The sequence below is a fragment of the Sphaeramia orbicularis genome, chromosome 20, assembly GCF_902148855.1.
Source record: "Sphaeramia orbicularis chromosome 20, fSphaOr1.1, whole genome shotgun sequence".
NCBI classification, from domain to species: domain Eukaryota; kingdom Metazoa; phylum Chordata; class Actinopteri; order Kurtiformes; family Apogonidae; genus Sphaeramia; species Sphaeramia orbicularis.
In genome coordinates, this window is record NC_043976.1 from 36,112,418 (window position 1) to 36,129,642 (window position 17,225).

General features: G+C 32.1%; 2 protein-coding genes across 3 annotated transcripts in view; one reads left to right on the top strand and one right to left on the bottom strand.

The window, feature by feature from the left end:
* The first annotated feature begins 353 nt into the window (after nucleotides 1-353).
* On the top strand, nucleotides 354-9,003 carry rmdn1 (regulator of microtubule dynamics 1). Its single transcript, XM_030123969.1, has 10 exons — nucleotides 354-825; nucleotides 1,222-1,327; nucleotides 2,546-2,630; nucleotides 2,942-3,101; nucleotides 4,338-4,427; nucleotides 4,517-4,572; nucleotides 5,707-5,794; nucleotides 5,868-5,898; nucleotides 5,976-6,109; nucleotides 8,415-9,003. The coding sequence occupies exons 1-10, from the start codon at nucleotides 706-708 to the stop codon at nucleotides 8,454-8,456; spliced, it is 912 nt and encodes a 303-aa protein (XP_029979829.1). The 5' UTR covers nucleotides 354-705; the 3' UTR covers nucleotides 8,457-9,003.
* A 7,893-nt stretch (nucleotides 9,004-16,896) lies between these two features.
* wwp1 (WW domain containing E3 ubiquitin protein ligase 1) overlaps nucleotides 16,897-17,225 on the bottom strand; it is a 30,108-nt gene continuing 29,779 nt past the window's right edge. For both annotated transcript variants that reach the window (XM_030123480.1, XM_030123481.1), the window contains exon 25: nucleotides 16,897-17,131. In XM_030123480.1, the coding sequence (XP_029979340.1) occupies nucleotides 17,032-17,131 (100 nt within the window). In that variant the 3' untranslated portion in view covers nucleotides 16,897-17,031. The remainder of the gene's footprint in view (nucleotides 17,132-17,225) is intronic.

Below are 17,225 nucleotides of genomic sequence, written 5' to 3' on the forward strand. Positions count from 1 at the left end.
CGTGAACGAGGCAACACCTTACCTGTTCCGTTAGCCGTCTTTTAATCAATATTTCTACTTTTACCTTTATTAAAACTATAATAATCTTTTTATAACGACTCCATTATATTTTTTGTGTATATTAATTCAAGAAAAACCGATAATAAGTCCTACTATGCGGTAAAATAACAGAGTAAAATGACGGAACTTTTATTTCACTGTTTGTTTCTAGTCGAGTCCATATGAAGGGAACAAACATCACTGAGGTGCGTTCAAGAACAGTTTAAATACCTTACTATAAACCATCGATATATTAGGTTTTAGTGATTTTAAGTAATTCTTTGTGATAAAATAAATTTCGTATTTAGTGTAAAAGTGTAAAAGTAAATAATTCAGTAAAAAAAGCTGGAAATTTTACGCGTATTTTTGTTTAGCTTGTTATATCTATGTAATTCATTATTTTTAGCAAGTTAAAAGGCTGTTATGCTAGCTTGCAAATGTTAGCATAACATTTTTGTGATGGATAGTAACTTATGAATCTATTTACGATCAAAAAATAGACTTGGTTGCTAATGTTTTAGCTTAAAAAAACCCGTTGATGATATTCTGCAACAGTTATCATTTCTGGTCTTGAACGTGTACTGTTTGTTTTGCTGGACCGGCTCCTAACTTTGATTCCGCAGTGGATTAAACCTATCATTCAACATTCTATGGACTTTTGACACCATGGCTGCTATAGTATTAACCCGGGTTATAAGCAGGACTTTACTGTCGACTTCTAGAGGGATCCGGACCAAAGGGGGACACCGGTACTACTGGACACCTCTGAGGAAAACTGCATTAAAAGTATTATTTTGCTTTTTATCCATGTTGATCACAGTTGTGGAGTAGTGTTTGGAAGTGATATTTAATAACAGATGCATAAAAAGGGAATGTAAACTGTGTAATACTTAGAAGAATATATGTGTGGGTATGTAGGTGAAAGGGCAGCAGGTTGTTTTTTGCTGTCCAGCTTTGCATTCACATTGATTAAACTGCATGTCTAGGTAAATTGCAACCAAAACAGTCAGATCAGTTGGATTAATATGTACTGGTGCAGGGTATTTAGTGACCACAGCACCTCCAGACTTCTACTCAGGTTACCTCCAGTTAAATGAGACTAATCAACATTGTAAATATTCCATATGCATGTATATATGTCTTATTTCAGAGTATCTGTGCCACTTCTCTTTTCTTTTGCAGACTGGAAGAGCTGCATTCTTTCTTGGACCTTCTGCCCTCTCCTTTTTGGGATATGAGGCTTATCTCAGAGTGCAAAGTTCAGCTGTGGTCCATGCTTTGGAAAGAGGTGCAAAGATCATTGAAAAAAACATGTATAACTTTGAGAATGTACTTTACTTTAAATCAGTTCTTTTGATTGGGTCCTATTCATTAGAAATAACACATAATTGCAGCCTAGGTCACTACAAACTTTGAGTACTTAGAAAAGCGCTATATAAAACCGATTTATTATTATTATTATTATTATTATTATTATTATTATTATTATAAATTAGGCTTGAGAAAAAGTTGTGGAGTCCCAAAGGGTAATCCCACCTCAAAATACCCGATTTGTAATGTCTATTTTATATTTTATTTAGTACATGTGACATATTCGAGACAAACTGCTCTGATGATCTGATCTTAGAGAATAAAGACGGAAATATACACTAAACTTTGGAGCCAAATCTCAAATTTCCACGGAAGATAACAGTGGAACCTCCTAATTCTAATTTAAAGATCAGTTCATTTGGTGCTTTCAAAATCTTCTGATTCCTTCATCTAACTTTTAAAAAATATTTTCTGCATTCTTTACTCTTCTTTGACAATAAACTGAACGTCTGGCCACATTTTCTCACATTGTAAATCATACAACAAATAACAATTAATATATAAAGTAATATTTTGTGACAGTACTAATAAGGTAATAACAATTCTCCACTGTTATTTTTGAACAGAACATGATAAAATAATCAACAAAATGAACAAAAATCAAGAAAATAATCAACAAAGTAATCAACATAATGAACAAAAAAAGGACAAAATGTTGAACAAAATAGTCGAAAATGGACACAGTAGAAAATTATGATCAAAATTAGGTACAAATTGAAGAAAAAAAATCATCAAAATGGACATGAATAAAGGGAATAAGCAACAACATGAGCTAAAAAGATGACAAAATAGTCAATGAAATGAACAAAAATGAAGTGATGAACAAAATGAAGAAAATAATCAGCAAAATTAACAAGACGTCAAAATAATTAACAGAATTCGACCAAAAAAGTATGAAAAAGATGAACAAAATAAGCTACAAATGAACAAAAATTTAATATTATAAGTAAATAAGCAACAAATGAACACAATAACCAACAAAATGAATTATTTACTGCTGTTCAAAATAAACTCAGACTTTTGTCCTGTTATTATTATGATATGGTATTCTTACATCTGAGTACTTCTTCTGTCACTGCTTTTTGTGGACGTTATGACCTGAATCCACACAATGTGTTGTTGTGTGTCCATGCAGATGAGTTGTTGGAACAGGCTGACTACCTTTACAGCTGTGCAGAAACAGAGAAACTCTACCAACTTCTGCTGGAACACAAGGACAGGTGAGTCCACCATCAAGGAAAAAAAATTGTATCAAAGTCAGAATCTACAGAAGATTTTAACAATTAGACCTGATGAGAGTTTTTGTGACTCTTTAATCTATACATGTGTCATTTTGTGGTTTAACTATCTCCATCACCTCAATACGGCTGTAAAACATATCAAATTAATAAGACTGTTAAATTTTTTTTTGCTTTAGGAACATTGTAGTTGTCAAATGCAGCCTGTTGCATTGTAATTATCAATACCACGTTTCAGTCTGGGTTTTGTGCTGTACATACATATAACCTGTGATTCATCATCCTCTGTCCAGTGATGATGCAGAGTTCCTTTGGAGGTTGGCCCGGGCGTCACGTGACCTGTCCCTCCTGCCCGACATGGACGCCACACGGAAGAAACAGCTGACCTACGAGGCCTTCGAATACGCAAAGAGGGCGTTGGAAAAAGATGAGCAGTGTTTCGCAGCTCACAAAGTAAGATAAGATCAAGAATAATAATTATCAGCACTGTTGGTTTATGTGCTTGTCTATGCTGGTTTGTGTCAGTGTATATTTGGCAGTTTATAATGACATGTTCTATATGTGAAGGAACAGAAGCTGGATTTTATTTTTGCTACACACGGCATAACCTTCCATTCATATCTCTCCAGCCTCTTGCTTTATATTTGTATTTATTCTTTTTCTTTTTTGTGTTATATGAAAAACTCAATAAAGATATTGATCAGAAAAACAATAATTATAATTATTATTAGTAGTATTACCATTATTATTTCACAAAACATCAGTAATCAAAAACACAAGGACATTTTGTCAGATTGATGTTTTCTGTTCATGAGGCTGAAAATTAAAAGAATAAGAAACTTTATTATTAGGAGAAAACAACTGAGGGCTGAACTTATTTGTCTTTGTTCACTTTGATGTAATTGTGAAAGAAAACAAAGGCAGAATAAGCCAAGAATCTATAAAATCAACAAAAAAATTTCAAGAAAATTAGCAATAAATTGCGAATTGAAGGAAATAATCAACAGAATGGACAAAAAAAATGAACCCATTCGGGGACAAAATGAGCAAAATAAAGAAAATAATCAATAACATGAACAAAAATATAGAAATGAATGAACCAAAATAAAAAAAATAAAGTAATAAAATGAGCTGAAACGATGATAATCAACAATGAACAAAAATGAAGAACTAAACAAAATAAACGAAATAATCAACAAAATGAACAAAAGAAAATACAAAATGGACAAAACATACAGAAGTAGAAAATTATGAAAAAGTAATGAACAAACTGAACAGAAATGAATAAAATAATGAACAAAAATAAAGAAAATGAACAAATTGAATAAAAATGGCAAAATAACTGATGATATGGACAAAAAAGTACAAGATTATCAACAAAACATTAATTGAAAATAAGAAAATAATCAACAAAAAACCAAACCAACCAAATAAGGTCAACAAAATATTCCTCAAAATCAACAAAATAGACAAAAATAAAGATTTTCTAAGGATTTGGTTAAAATGTGGATGTAAAACTGTTTTTAATCTACTCTGACTCATGTTTTCTCTTCATGAATCTAAAGAATGTCCAACATGAAGCAGCTTTAGAAAGTGATAAATCAACCAAACATGATGTAAATATGATCCCACAGTTTATTTCAGTATCTAAAACGTCTTTTTTTCTTTTTTTTCTTAAATTTAATTCAGTGGTACGCCGTGTGTCTCAGCGATGTCGGCAATTACGAAGGAGTGAAGGTGAAAATTGGAAACTCGTACATCATCAGGGACCATCTAGAGGTTTGTGAAAAACACGTCGATGCTGTATTTTTAACGTTATCATATTTAATGTGCAGTGATTAAATGACATATGTTGTTTTTTTTAATAGAAAGCTGTCGAACTCAATCCCAAAGACGCCACTTCAATCCACATCCTGGGATACTGGTGAGTTTACACATATTTAATAATTGTATTTCATTTCATTTATTTCATTTTACTAATTTAATTGTATTTAAACATGGAAGAAGCTTCGGTATTTCTAAAAAAAAAAATTGGATTGTAGAGATAAGAAATTCATTTATTTACACTGATGGGGATTGATGTGACCACTAGAGGGTATAGTGAGTGCAAAAGGCCCAAACTGGAGCCAAAAATTCACCAGAAATGAAGGAAATGAAGCATTTTTGAGAAATTTACAGCAACCAGTAATTTTATATTTGACTCTTAGCTTCTTCAGTAGCGTCAGAAACTTTTGTTCATCAGAACTTAGGTCAAAATTTTTATCAGAAGGAAATGCCAAAAAAAAATTACAAAATGAAGAAAATAATTAACAAAATGGACAAAAATGAACAAACTCAAGAACAAATTGAGCAAAATAAAGAAAATAACCAAGAAAAAATGTAAATAAGCAATACAATGAGTAAGAAGATGATAAAATAATCAATAAAATGAACATAAAATCAATGAATAATAATCAATCAAAGGGACAAAAATGGACAGAAAAGTTGAAAATTCTGACCAAAATACACAATAAAATGTGCAAAATAAAGGAAATAATCAATAACAATGCAGAAAATAAGCAACAAAGCCACAAAATGACCTAACAATATGACAAAATACGCAACAAAATTAACAAATAATGAAAATAATGAACAAAATTGACAAAAATTAAGAAAATAATGAACAAAAATAAACACTCATGAACAAAAGATGCAAAAAAAAGAAAGTAATCAACAAAAATATAGAAAATGATCAACAAAATGAACAAAAAAATGACAAAATAATGAACTGAATAATAAAAAAGGGACAAAAAAATGTAAAATGCTGAACAAAATGAAGAAAATACAAAACAAAATGAAGAAAATAAGCAACAAAATGAACAAAAAAACAACAAAATAATCAAATAAATAAAAAACGGACAAAAAAGTGTAAAATGCTGAACAAAATGAATAAAATACAAAACAAAATAAAGAAAATAAGCAACAAAATGACCTGAAATATGATAAAACAATGAATAAAATAAAAGCAAAATCCCTCAATAATCAGTACTTGAAGTTATCTTAAACTTTATTTTTTTAGGTGTTTCGCCTTCGCTGAACTTCCTTGGTATCAACGTAAAGTGGCCGCAGTGATTTTCGCGTCTCCTCCGGTGTCGACGTACGAGGAGGTCAGCGCTCTTCATCATCATCATCACCATCCGGCTTTACCTCATTGATAAATGTGTTATGTTATTTTTTCAGGCGCTGGAATTCTTCCTGAAAGCTGAAGAAGGTAAAACACAGGATGTAATATATAAATCTGGTTTAAAATGGGTTAAACTGGATCTAACGTGTGTGTTTTTCCTTCAGTTGATCCGAACTTTTACAGTAAAAACCTGCTGATGCTCGGGAAGACGTACCTGGGCATGAACGACAAGGAAAAAGCAATTCTGTGGTTGAAAAAAGCCAAGGACTATCCGGCTCGTACGCTGGAGGATAAAGAGGTATAAAAACACACACCACATGGTTTCAAAAACATGTACCAAATTATTCTGAATAATAATACGCATTTTCTGATTAAAAACACGTGGATACGCTGACGTTATTCCAGATTTGGTCATGTGTACAGTGTTTTCAGAATACAAGTTTCACTGTTTTCATCAGATAGAAATGCCAAAATAACCATAAAATGTAGAATATAATGAAGAAAATGAAAAAAAAATTGCCACAAAATGAAAAAAAAAATCTGGAACAAAATGAACCACCAAACTGAAATTTTAAAAAGAATGTATAAAATGAACAACATACTAACAAAAAATGACAAAATAATCACTAACATGTCAACTATAATGAACAAAATTGACAAAAAAGTGTAAAATTATGAACAAAATAAGCTAAAAAATGAACATGAATGAAGAAAATAAACAAAAATGAACACACTCGTGTGTACAGTGTTTTCAGAATACAGGTTTCACTGTTTTCATCACAAAGAAATGTCAAAGTAATCATAAAATGTAGAATATGATGAAAAAAAATTAGCCACAAAATGAAAAAAAAAACTCTGGAACAAAATGAACAAAAAACCACCAGAAATTTTAAAAAGAATGTATAAAATGAACAACATACTGACAAAGCATGACAAAATAATCACTAAAATGTCAAACATAATGAACAAAATTGACAAAATTATGAACAAAATGAGCAAAATAAAGAAAATAATCAAGAAAAATAAAGAAATTAAGGAAAAAAAGCAACAAGATGAGAAGCAAAATTACCTAAAAGATGATAAAAGAAAGATAAAAAGGACATTGTGTCAAAAATATATAATCGAATGAACAAAAAAGTGACAAAATGATGAACAAAATACACAAAATGAACAAAAAAATTGAAAATTAGGAACCAAATGAACGAAATAAGCTACAAAATGAACATAAACGAAGAAAATAAACAAAAATTAACAAACTCATGTGTACACTGTTTTCAGAATACAGGTTTCACTGTTTTCATCAGAAAGAAACGTCAAAATAATCATAAAATGTAGAATATAATGAGGAAAATGAAAACAATTTGCCACAACATGAAAAAACTCTGGAACAAAATGAACAAAATACAGTAAATAATGGACCGAAATAAGGAAAATAAGCAACAAAGTGACAAAATACACTACAACATGAACAGAAATTTAAAAAAGAATATAAAATGAACAAGATATTAAAAAAGAATGACAAAATAATCACTAAATATCAAATATAACAATAAAAAAGTATAAAATTATGGACAAAATAAGCTACAAAATGAGCAAAATAAAGAAAATAATCAGGAAAAATAAAGAAAATAAGGAACAAAGGAACAAGATGAGAAACAAAGTGATGTAAAAGATGATAAAAGAATCAATAAAAAGAACATTGTCCAAAAAGGAATAGTATAATAAACAAAAAACAACAAAATGAACAAAAAAGTTGAAAATTAGGAACCAAATGAACAAAATAAGCTACAAAATAAACATAAATGAAGAAAATAAACAAAAATGAACAAACTCAGGAGCAAAATGAGTAACATAAAGAAACAGAATGACCTGAAAAAATGACAAAATAATCACTTACATGTCGAATATAATGAACAAAATCAAGAAAAAACTGTAAAACAATGAACAAAATGAGCAAAACAAAGAAAATAACCAGGAAAAATAAAGAAAATAAGGAACAAAACAAGATGAGACATAAAATGACCCAAAAGGTGATAAGAGATTCAATAAAAAGAACATTGTGTGAAAATATATAATCTAATGAACAAAAAAAGTGACAAAATGATGAACAAAGTGAACAATAAAGTTGAAAGTTAGGAACTAAATGAACAAAATAACCTACAAAATGAACATAAATGAAGAAAATAATCAAGAAAAGGAATAAAGCAACAAGATGAGAAACAAAATGACCTAAAAGATGACAAAAGAATCAGTAAAAAATAACATTATGTAAAAATATGTAATCTAATGAACAAAAAAAGTCACAAAATTATGAACACAATACACAAAATTAACAAAAGTTGAAAATTAAAAACCAAAAGCACAAAATAAGCAACAAAATAAACATAAAATGAACTAAATAAACAAAAATGAACAATCTCAGGAACGAAATGAGCAACATAAAGAACCAGAATGACCCAAAAAGATGACAAAATAGTCAATAAAATCAATACAAAATGTCTAAATAATCATAATATATATTGAATAAATACGATTAATATGTGTTATAATGAAGATAACAGAATAAAATAGTGTCTGATGTGTTTTTTCTCGTTTCTCTGCAGGTTCATAAAGAAGCCGTCGACCTGTTAAAAAAACTGGGATGAAGGTGGAGTTTGACCATGACCTCAGAGTCTTTTAGACAGTTAATAACTACTGAATGGAAATAAAAGATATCTGTATATAATATTATAATTATTAATAGAAGACGAGTGAATGAAACGACTGTTAATCCTTTAATATTTTAAGTAAAATGTGGAATCAAATGGACAGGAAGTGGATGAAAAACATGGAGTTTAATCCTCATTTTTGTACACGTTGTCTTTTACGATTTGTTGATCATTATATCTGTGTTACAGTTTATGGCTTTTATGTTTTTTTGGGTTTTTTTGTAATTTTTTAATCATGTCAGTTACTCATACAGGTCTGTTGTAAACAAAAATGCACATGCAAAAAATCTGCCATAAAATCATCATTTATCAATATTTTTCTGCTTTTTTCTCTGTATAAATCTTTAAAACCATTTCATTTCTGTTCAAACTAACCACATGTTCAATAATTTTCTGAATTTTAACCCTTTAAACGCCTGTTTGAATACATGATCACACTTGTTTTGTGTTGCTTTTTTAATAAAACATGAGATATTTTCCATTAGTATTTTTTCTTCGGTGCAGGAACCTCATGACAAACAAAATGTCTCGTTGATTTACATTGAAACCACAAAAACTACCAATGAACTAAAATGAACAAAATAGAGAAAATGATCAACAGAATGAACATAAATTAACAAAATAATCAACAAATTGAACAGAAACGGAGAAAGTTTAACCAAAAAAAAAGAGCAAAATAAAGAAAATCGACTAAAGAAAATAAGCAACAAAATCATAAACATATACAAAAGCGTAGAATATAATGAAGAAATAATAAAAACAGTGAGGAATATTAACAAAATAAAGAGAAAATTCAGCAATATGAACAAAAAGACGAAAATAATCAACAGAATATGCAAATGGATAAAAAAGTTGAAAATTATTAACAAAATGAACTAAAATAAAGAAAATAAGCAACAATCAAGCTAAATAGATGACAAAATAATCAATATAATGAACAAAAATGAAAACAGTGAAGAATATTAACAAAATAAAGGGAAAAGTCAACAATATGAACACAAAAAGATGAAAATACTAAATAGAATATACAAATGGACAAAAAAGGTAGAAAATTACAAACTAAAATAAAGAAAATAAGCAACAATGGAGTTAAATAGATGACAAAATAATCAATATCATGAACAAAAATGGACAAACTCAGGAACAAAATAATCAAAATAAAGAAAATAAGCAACAAAATGACCTAAAAATGATAAAATTATCAACAAAACGAACAAAAAAGTATGAAAATACATGACATAATAAACTTAATGAAAAAAAGTGAATAAAATGAGCAAAATGCAAAAAATCAACAAAATGAAAAATAAATGGACATTTTTTTGACATGTCCTAGACTCCACCATGTATTATATGGAAAATATCTCATATTTATGTAGTAACAAGCGACATCACATATGAAAACTGAAATTTAAACTATTAAACAATCAGTAGTTTTAAGCAGAACTGAAATGGTTTAAGAGATTTGTACAGAAAAAATATTAATGTGATGATTTTATAGCAGTTATTTGACATTTTTGGTCCAAGATTGTCATAAATTCACAGCATCCACATGAGTTAAAATGGAATTAAATACCTATTAATACTTAAATACCTCAAATTTGTGCTATAGTACTTATATTCAACCACTTTTAACAGGTATTAATGTAAATTTGTTGAATGTTTGTTCTTTTTAGGTCAAATAAAACCTGTCATTGCAAGCAGGGCTGAAAATGTTGCCCCCTAGTGGTCAAACACCATACATTCCTCACTCTCATTGTAATTAGTCAGAAATAAACGGATTAAAAATAATAAAATCAAACCAGCTGTACAGATGGTCAGATATATTTATTAAATATGGTTCTTCTCACAGGCAAGATCCAACCAAAGCAAAAGGATAAAGCACATTGTTTTATTTTTCTTCGAGAAAAATAAAGAATCGCCAACAGTTTTTGTTGTGAATCCTGAGCAGAAGGCCTCTCACCCCCCGATGATCACACCACAAAAAAACAAAAACAAAAAAAAAACATAAAATTAAAATAAAATTAAAAAATAAAGCATGGTCATGGAGGGGGTTTATTCACGTATTTATTTGTCTCATAAATCCATCTCTGTTCATTAAAATGGGTAAAAGCAGATTAAAAATGAATCTTCTATACACATCGTCTCCGGTAAAGGGGCATTCTGTACAGTGTGTTGGTGTTTACAGTGTGTATCTACACGCGATATGTTACAGTCTGGATGCGTTCGAGGCCCCCGTCGTTGCTGCGTTCAGGGACACTGTCTTTTCCCGTCCATGTTGAAGCCCCGACGGCGCCCTCGAATGCTCCATCGATCTGATAAAAACAAAGGCATCACAGATTTCCATCAATGGAGCGGCGGTTCTGTGTAATTCATTATAATATTTAAGTATTTATTTACTTTCATTCATCTTTATACAGTGGATATTCACATACACAGTTGATTTTCTTTGATTACAGGTTTCTGTTCAAAAGGAAGCACAGAGTTCTGCTGTTACCGTCCACGTTGGTTCCTTTTGCTACGGTGGATGTTTCTCGTATTGTCGTCGTTCCTTCTCTTGTCTGTTGTGGTTTTTTTTGTTTGTTTGTTTTTTATTTATTTACACGGCTGATAAACGTGACTGAGGCAGAAAGTGTCCGACCACTTCCACGGCTCCGTCCTCCTGCGTTTTACACCCCAACCATGAGCACCAGAGTTATATCGGACGTTACATTTTTGGGGTCGAATCCCCTGAAGCGATGATGTAAACCAGGGGTGGCAAACGTACGGCTCGCGGGCCAAAACCGGCCCGCCGCAGGGTCCGATCCGGCCCGTGGGATGAATTTATGAAATGCAAAAATTACACTGAAGATATTAACAGTCGAGGATGTGAAAATTATTTTAGTTCAGGGGCCACATGCAGACCAATGTGATCACAAACAGGCCAGACCAGTAAAATACTAACATAATAACCTATAAATACTGACAAATCCAAATTCTTCTCTTTGTTTCAGTGTAAAAAGCTGATTTTTGAGGCTGATATTTATAGCCAATTTTTTTTTTTTTTTTTTTTTTTTTAAAAAGCACATTGGCCTTAACCCTTTCATGCATAGTGATCACTGCAGTGGACAGTTATTCTACAGCTGTTCTCTTGTATATTCATGGGTTTAGTTGTTTTAGTTCCATATCAGCCAACACAGTGGACGCTTATGTATCATCTCATAAACTGCAATTCATACCATTACTGTAACTTTGCTGTTCTTGATTGGTTCTTGAGTGGAAATCAATTGTTAATAGTTATTTTTTTGCATATTATCTCCATGAAGTGAGAAATAACTAGTTTTAGAATATGTTAAAATGTGAGAAAACACCAGATTAGCTGCATTAAACATGGTTTCATTTCACTGTTTTCATATCACTTTATGATATTGGGTTTTAAATACATGTTTCTTTGCTTCAAGAATAAAATTCATGGTGTCGCTGAGTGGACATTTTTGTGCATCTATGTAAAAAAAAAAACAACCAAAAAAACTCAATCTCATTGTTTTTTTCATGTCTAAGGAGGAATAAAAAGTCAGAAAAAAACAACAAAAAAACTCAACTAAGGTTCTCATAATTCATGCATGAAAGGGTTAAAATACAACTGAAACACTCAGATAATTAAGATTTTTATGCAGCGATATAAATTAAATTATTAATACACGTACAGATAGTACTCTTTTAACATTTATTGAACCTCAAGGGCTGCCCACACAGGTGCCTGATCAAATATCGCATAACATTTTTACTACTGATCAAATATCGGCTTTCAAAAAAAAAAAATTAAGGCAGATGGCCAATATCGAAAAAAAATCTATGTATAAAAAATATATCGGCCGGCTGATATTTCGTTCTACCTCTATAAAAAAAGTACAATTACATGAAAATGTTTGCAATTACAAACTACTCTTTCACAAAAAATGTGAATAACCTGAACAAATATGACCATGAAATGTCTTAAGAAAAATAAGTGTAATTTTAACGATATTATGTCTATTAGTAAATGCTGTGTTTGTTTGTAGATCCACTGTGATCTGTAAGTTGTAACACACGTGTAAATGATAAACTGAAGCAGAATACTGTTAAAACTACTTATTTTTCCTTAGACATTTCATGTTCGTGTTTGTTCAGGTTATTCACAAAAACGTGAATAACCTGAACAAACATGAACGTGAAATGTTTAAAGAAAAATAAGTATAATTTTAACAATATTATGTCTGTTAGTAAATATTTTGTGTAATTGTAGATCCATTGTGATCTGTCAGTTGTAACACACGTGTAAATGATAAATTGAGGCAGAATATCGTTAAAATTACACTTATTTTTCTTTTGACATTTCATTTTTTTATATTTGTTCAAGTTATTAACAAAAAACGTGAATAAGCTGAACAAATATGACCATGAAACGTCTTAAGAAAAATAAGTGTAATTTTAACAATATTATGTCTGTTAGTAAATATTTTGTGTATTTGTAGATCCACTGTGACCTGTAAGTTGTGACACACATGTGTAAATGATAAACTGAGGCAGAATATTGTTAAAATGACACTTATTACTCCAGACTCTCCTGATACAGATGCCAAATCTTTGTTAATGATTCTCGTATTTCTGGCTAAAAACGTATCCTGTTACGGTGGTCTAGTCCCCAGGTCCCTACAGTAGATATGTGGTTATCACAGATATCGGCTCTTATTCCTCTTGAAAAGCTGAGTTATGATCGGAATCACAAATCGGACAAATTTTGGAAGATCTGGGAGCCACTGCACTCCTTACAGACTCACTGATCCATCAATTAGTATTTTATATATTTAGGTATTTATTATTTCTTCCCTTTTTCATTTTTTTTACTATCTATCTATCTATCTATCTATCTATCTATCTATCTATCTATCTATCTATCTATCTATCTATCTATACTTCATCTTTTTTCTCTTATCTTTTTGAATTTATGGCCACGCTCCTTAGTTTGGGGTGGGATTTTCTCTCTCTTTTTTTGTATGTTTTGTCATTCATTGCTCTTTCTATTGTTCATGTTCATAAAATCTGAAAAACCAATACAATTTTTTTTTTTTTTAACAAAAGACTTTTTTTCTTGAGTAATTTCAGGTTTTTTTTAAAAGGATACTTTGTAGATGTAAACATTTCCATCATGTAATTTTACTTCTTTCACTCTATACCAGAGAAAAGTCATCATTTACAGATTATTATTATTTTACTGGTCCAACTGGATGTGGCCCCTGAACTAAAATAAGTTTGATGCCCCTGATGTAAATGAAGGACGAGGGAGATGTATTGGTGCAAAATAAAAACTCAACTTCTCGTCGTCTCCCATCAGTCCAGGGCTGCAGAGGCTTTGCCCTGTGTCTCGTAATTTTCCCACCTCTGTGTAAATTCGACCATTTTCATCCTTTTCACAAACTCTACTCCTGTGGTTTGACGATCTCTGGAAGGAGGAGGAACGGCTTCGACTTCCAGTTTGAGGATGAGCTCGACTGCAGTCACAGTGTTAACGCGACAGGACTGTTATCTTCTAACAACCCTGCACCCCATACACGTCAGAAAAGTCAAAAAGTGGCTTTAGGACTCAGCTCTTCACTTCAGAAGCCTTCAATTTCTGCCCGAAAAAACAAAATAAAAGTAGATATTTTCTCTTTAGCGTGGCCAGTTGCTGCTCTGTGCCGCCTACATGCATTATCTGAGTATGTACGCGCCGGTTTCGGGTCGTTTCAGGACCTGAAATGTGATAGATGTGATTATTTAGTGGTTTGTACAATGTGCAAAGCTGAGGTCAGTCCATTATCATATGCACTGATAGAATACTATTAAATGAATGAGACGCCCTTTGGAGATGAGGAATCACCAGGAAGTCGCTGGTAAAAATGTGCTGCCACTGGTGTTTACGCACAATGATGGTAGAAGTAAATATTAGAAAATGATCAGTCAGGGGTATGAGGTATAGGTTTAGACCAGGGGTGTCAAACATATGGCCCGCGGACCAAAACCGGCCCGCCACAGGGTCCGATCCGACCCGTGGATGAATTTATTAAATCCAAAAATTACACTGAAGGGCTTCAAATTGTTTTAGTTCACACGTCACATACAGACCAATTCGATCTCAAGTGTGTCAGACCAATAAAATACTAATATAAATAATGTCATCTCCAAATTTTTGTCTTTGTTTTAATGTGAAAAATTTCAAAAGTAAAAATACAGTGTGAAAATGTTAACCTTTACAAACTACTTTCACAAAAAATGCGAATAACCTATGACCGACCGGAACTTCCTAAAGAAAAATAAGTGCAATTTTAACAATATTATGCCTTTTACTAAATGTTTTGCGTGTTTGCAGATCCACTGTGATCGGTGATTTGTAATGCAAGTGTTAATGATAAGACGAGGCATAATATTGTTCGTAAGAAATTTCAGGTTACGCATGATTGTTCAGGTTATTCACATTTTTTTGGTGAAAATATCATAGGATCATACACATGTTCATAATGTAATTAATGAATTATTAGAGCTAAATATGGAGTTGTTGTTATTTATATATATATATATATTTTTTTTTTATTATTTTACTGGTCCGGCTGTAAAAATTGGGCTACACGTGGTCCCTGAACTAAAACGAGTTTGACACCACTGGTTTCGAGCGTCAAAACTGACAAAAAGGCTTTTCTGAGATCAAATGTTTCTACCTGGCTTCTTTACTCATGATCTACTTTAGCTTTTCCAGCTTTTTGTGCACAGATAAGGTGTAACTGACATGGAAATTAAGTGAAAAATGCAAAACTTTCCTGTATCTGGGAGGAAACTGGATGCTACAGATTCAGTCAAGCAGCTATTTTTTTAAGGTTTTTTTTTTTTTTTTTTTTTTTCGTCTGTTGTGTTAAATCTGCAAATCCTACAATGGTTTAGTGAAAACTGAGTCTTGTTGCTTCTTTCAGACTGGGGGGCTACACACTGGATGCTGTATTTCCCCTAATAAAGGCAGATAAAGTTCAGGTTTCTGCATTTTAACGTGCTGCCGTTAATACAATCAGGGATATATTGCTGCTATTTAACACTTAATTGTCCTAAATCACTCACCTAAAGTGTTACCGTCTGATCTCAGCCGGACTGTTTTAGCCCAGTTGTTACCTATAGAAGTTTAAAAGAGCGATAAAAGCACTAGAAACAGTTTGTATTAAAATACTAGATATCCATTTCTACTTATTAACCCTTAAAGACCTGGAGCTATTTTTGTGGCAACTTTCAAGTTTAACATTTTCTCACCATTTATCATGATAGTATCCCCTGCATTTTCCTGTATTTAATTTACTGATCATGCAGGTGTTTATAAAATCTCAAGTAAATTCAAAGGTTATGATATCAAAACAGATAAAAATGAAGAAAAACTGACTTTTTTTTTTTTTAGGAAGACTGAACCTAAAAGATGTGTCTCCATCCACTGTCATTGATCCAACTCCATGGGTTTTACTGGTGAATCAATGTTGTAGAAGATGACGGTGTTTCCATGTTCACCACAGAGCCTCTGAACATCCAAATGGGTCATATCTGATGACCATGAAAAGATGACAAACTGCATTTTACCTCAATTATTTACATGTATTGATAGAATTAATGGTTCAGAAGTTATTAAACATTTTAGATCAGTAGATACTTTTGGTCACCAGCAGCTGTCTAGGTCTTTGAGGGTTAAAATTAGAAATTAAGGCCTGACTCTAATACAAGCCTCCATCAAATAAAGGCCTGGTACCTTCTAAACTTCAGGAAAATAAAGGTTTCGACCTCTATTTGAGGAGATCCGTGAATCTATTCTCTGACATATACATCTTTTGCTCCTTCTGGATCTTCGTGACACTGTGAGAGCAGGTCTGGTTAAAGGTCGGGTTGTTCTGGATCGACTCTATCCTGAACACTGTCGGTTTGGTAATGAGAAATAAAAGGAGACAGAGCGATCTGCGCTAAAACGACTTGGCGTCCTGGGCATCCGCGAGCAGTCTTCTTGTCTTCAGAGGCAGCCATGCAAGCACACGAGAACTACTGCGACAAACACTATGGGTTCAACAACGGAAAAAAACATTTTAGGCACCGACCCACGTAACACACTCACCTGTTAAAAGCCCTATAGAACTAGAGCTTTAGAGCCCCAAGACTGTGCTTCGACTATAAAATCCTCTCAAAAACACTTTCAGTCTCTGTAAAAAGCCAGCCAGCAGTGGGGTGGGTATTAAAAAAATCTATCTGTGATTTCTGTTTTCACACAGAGGAGCAGAAATGCTTGCATATTTCATGACAGGGTATCGTATAATATATCTACGGGCTGGGGGTGAAAGGGCTGCGGCAAAAATGACGCTGCAAATTAAGATTTGGTTTAAAATGACAAAATAGCTTATATACATTGGTGGTTATCTTGTGCAATTTTTTTCTCTTTTGTTTGTTTTAGTTGGCTGAATAAACAGCGATGGGGGGGGTAGAAACGGGTCGACTCCACCGTTTATTCTTGGCCAAATCCTTCGGTTTCTTCGATGGCAAACAGCAGCTTCTCCTTCAGCTGTTCGAAGCTTTTGTACGGGGGCAAATCCAGACGATTAAAACTGGAAAAACAAGATGGGAAAAGGAAGGGAAATTAACAGAATGAAGGGTCGGGAGCAGAATGAGCACATAATAATCACCTGTGTTTAATATGGA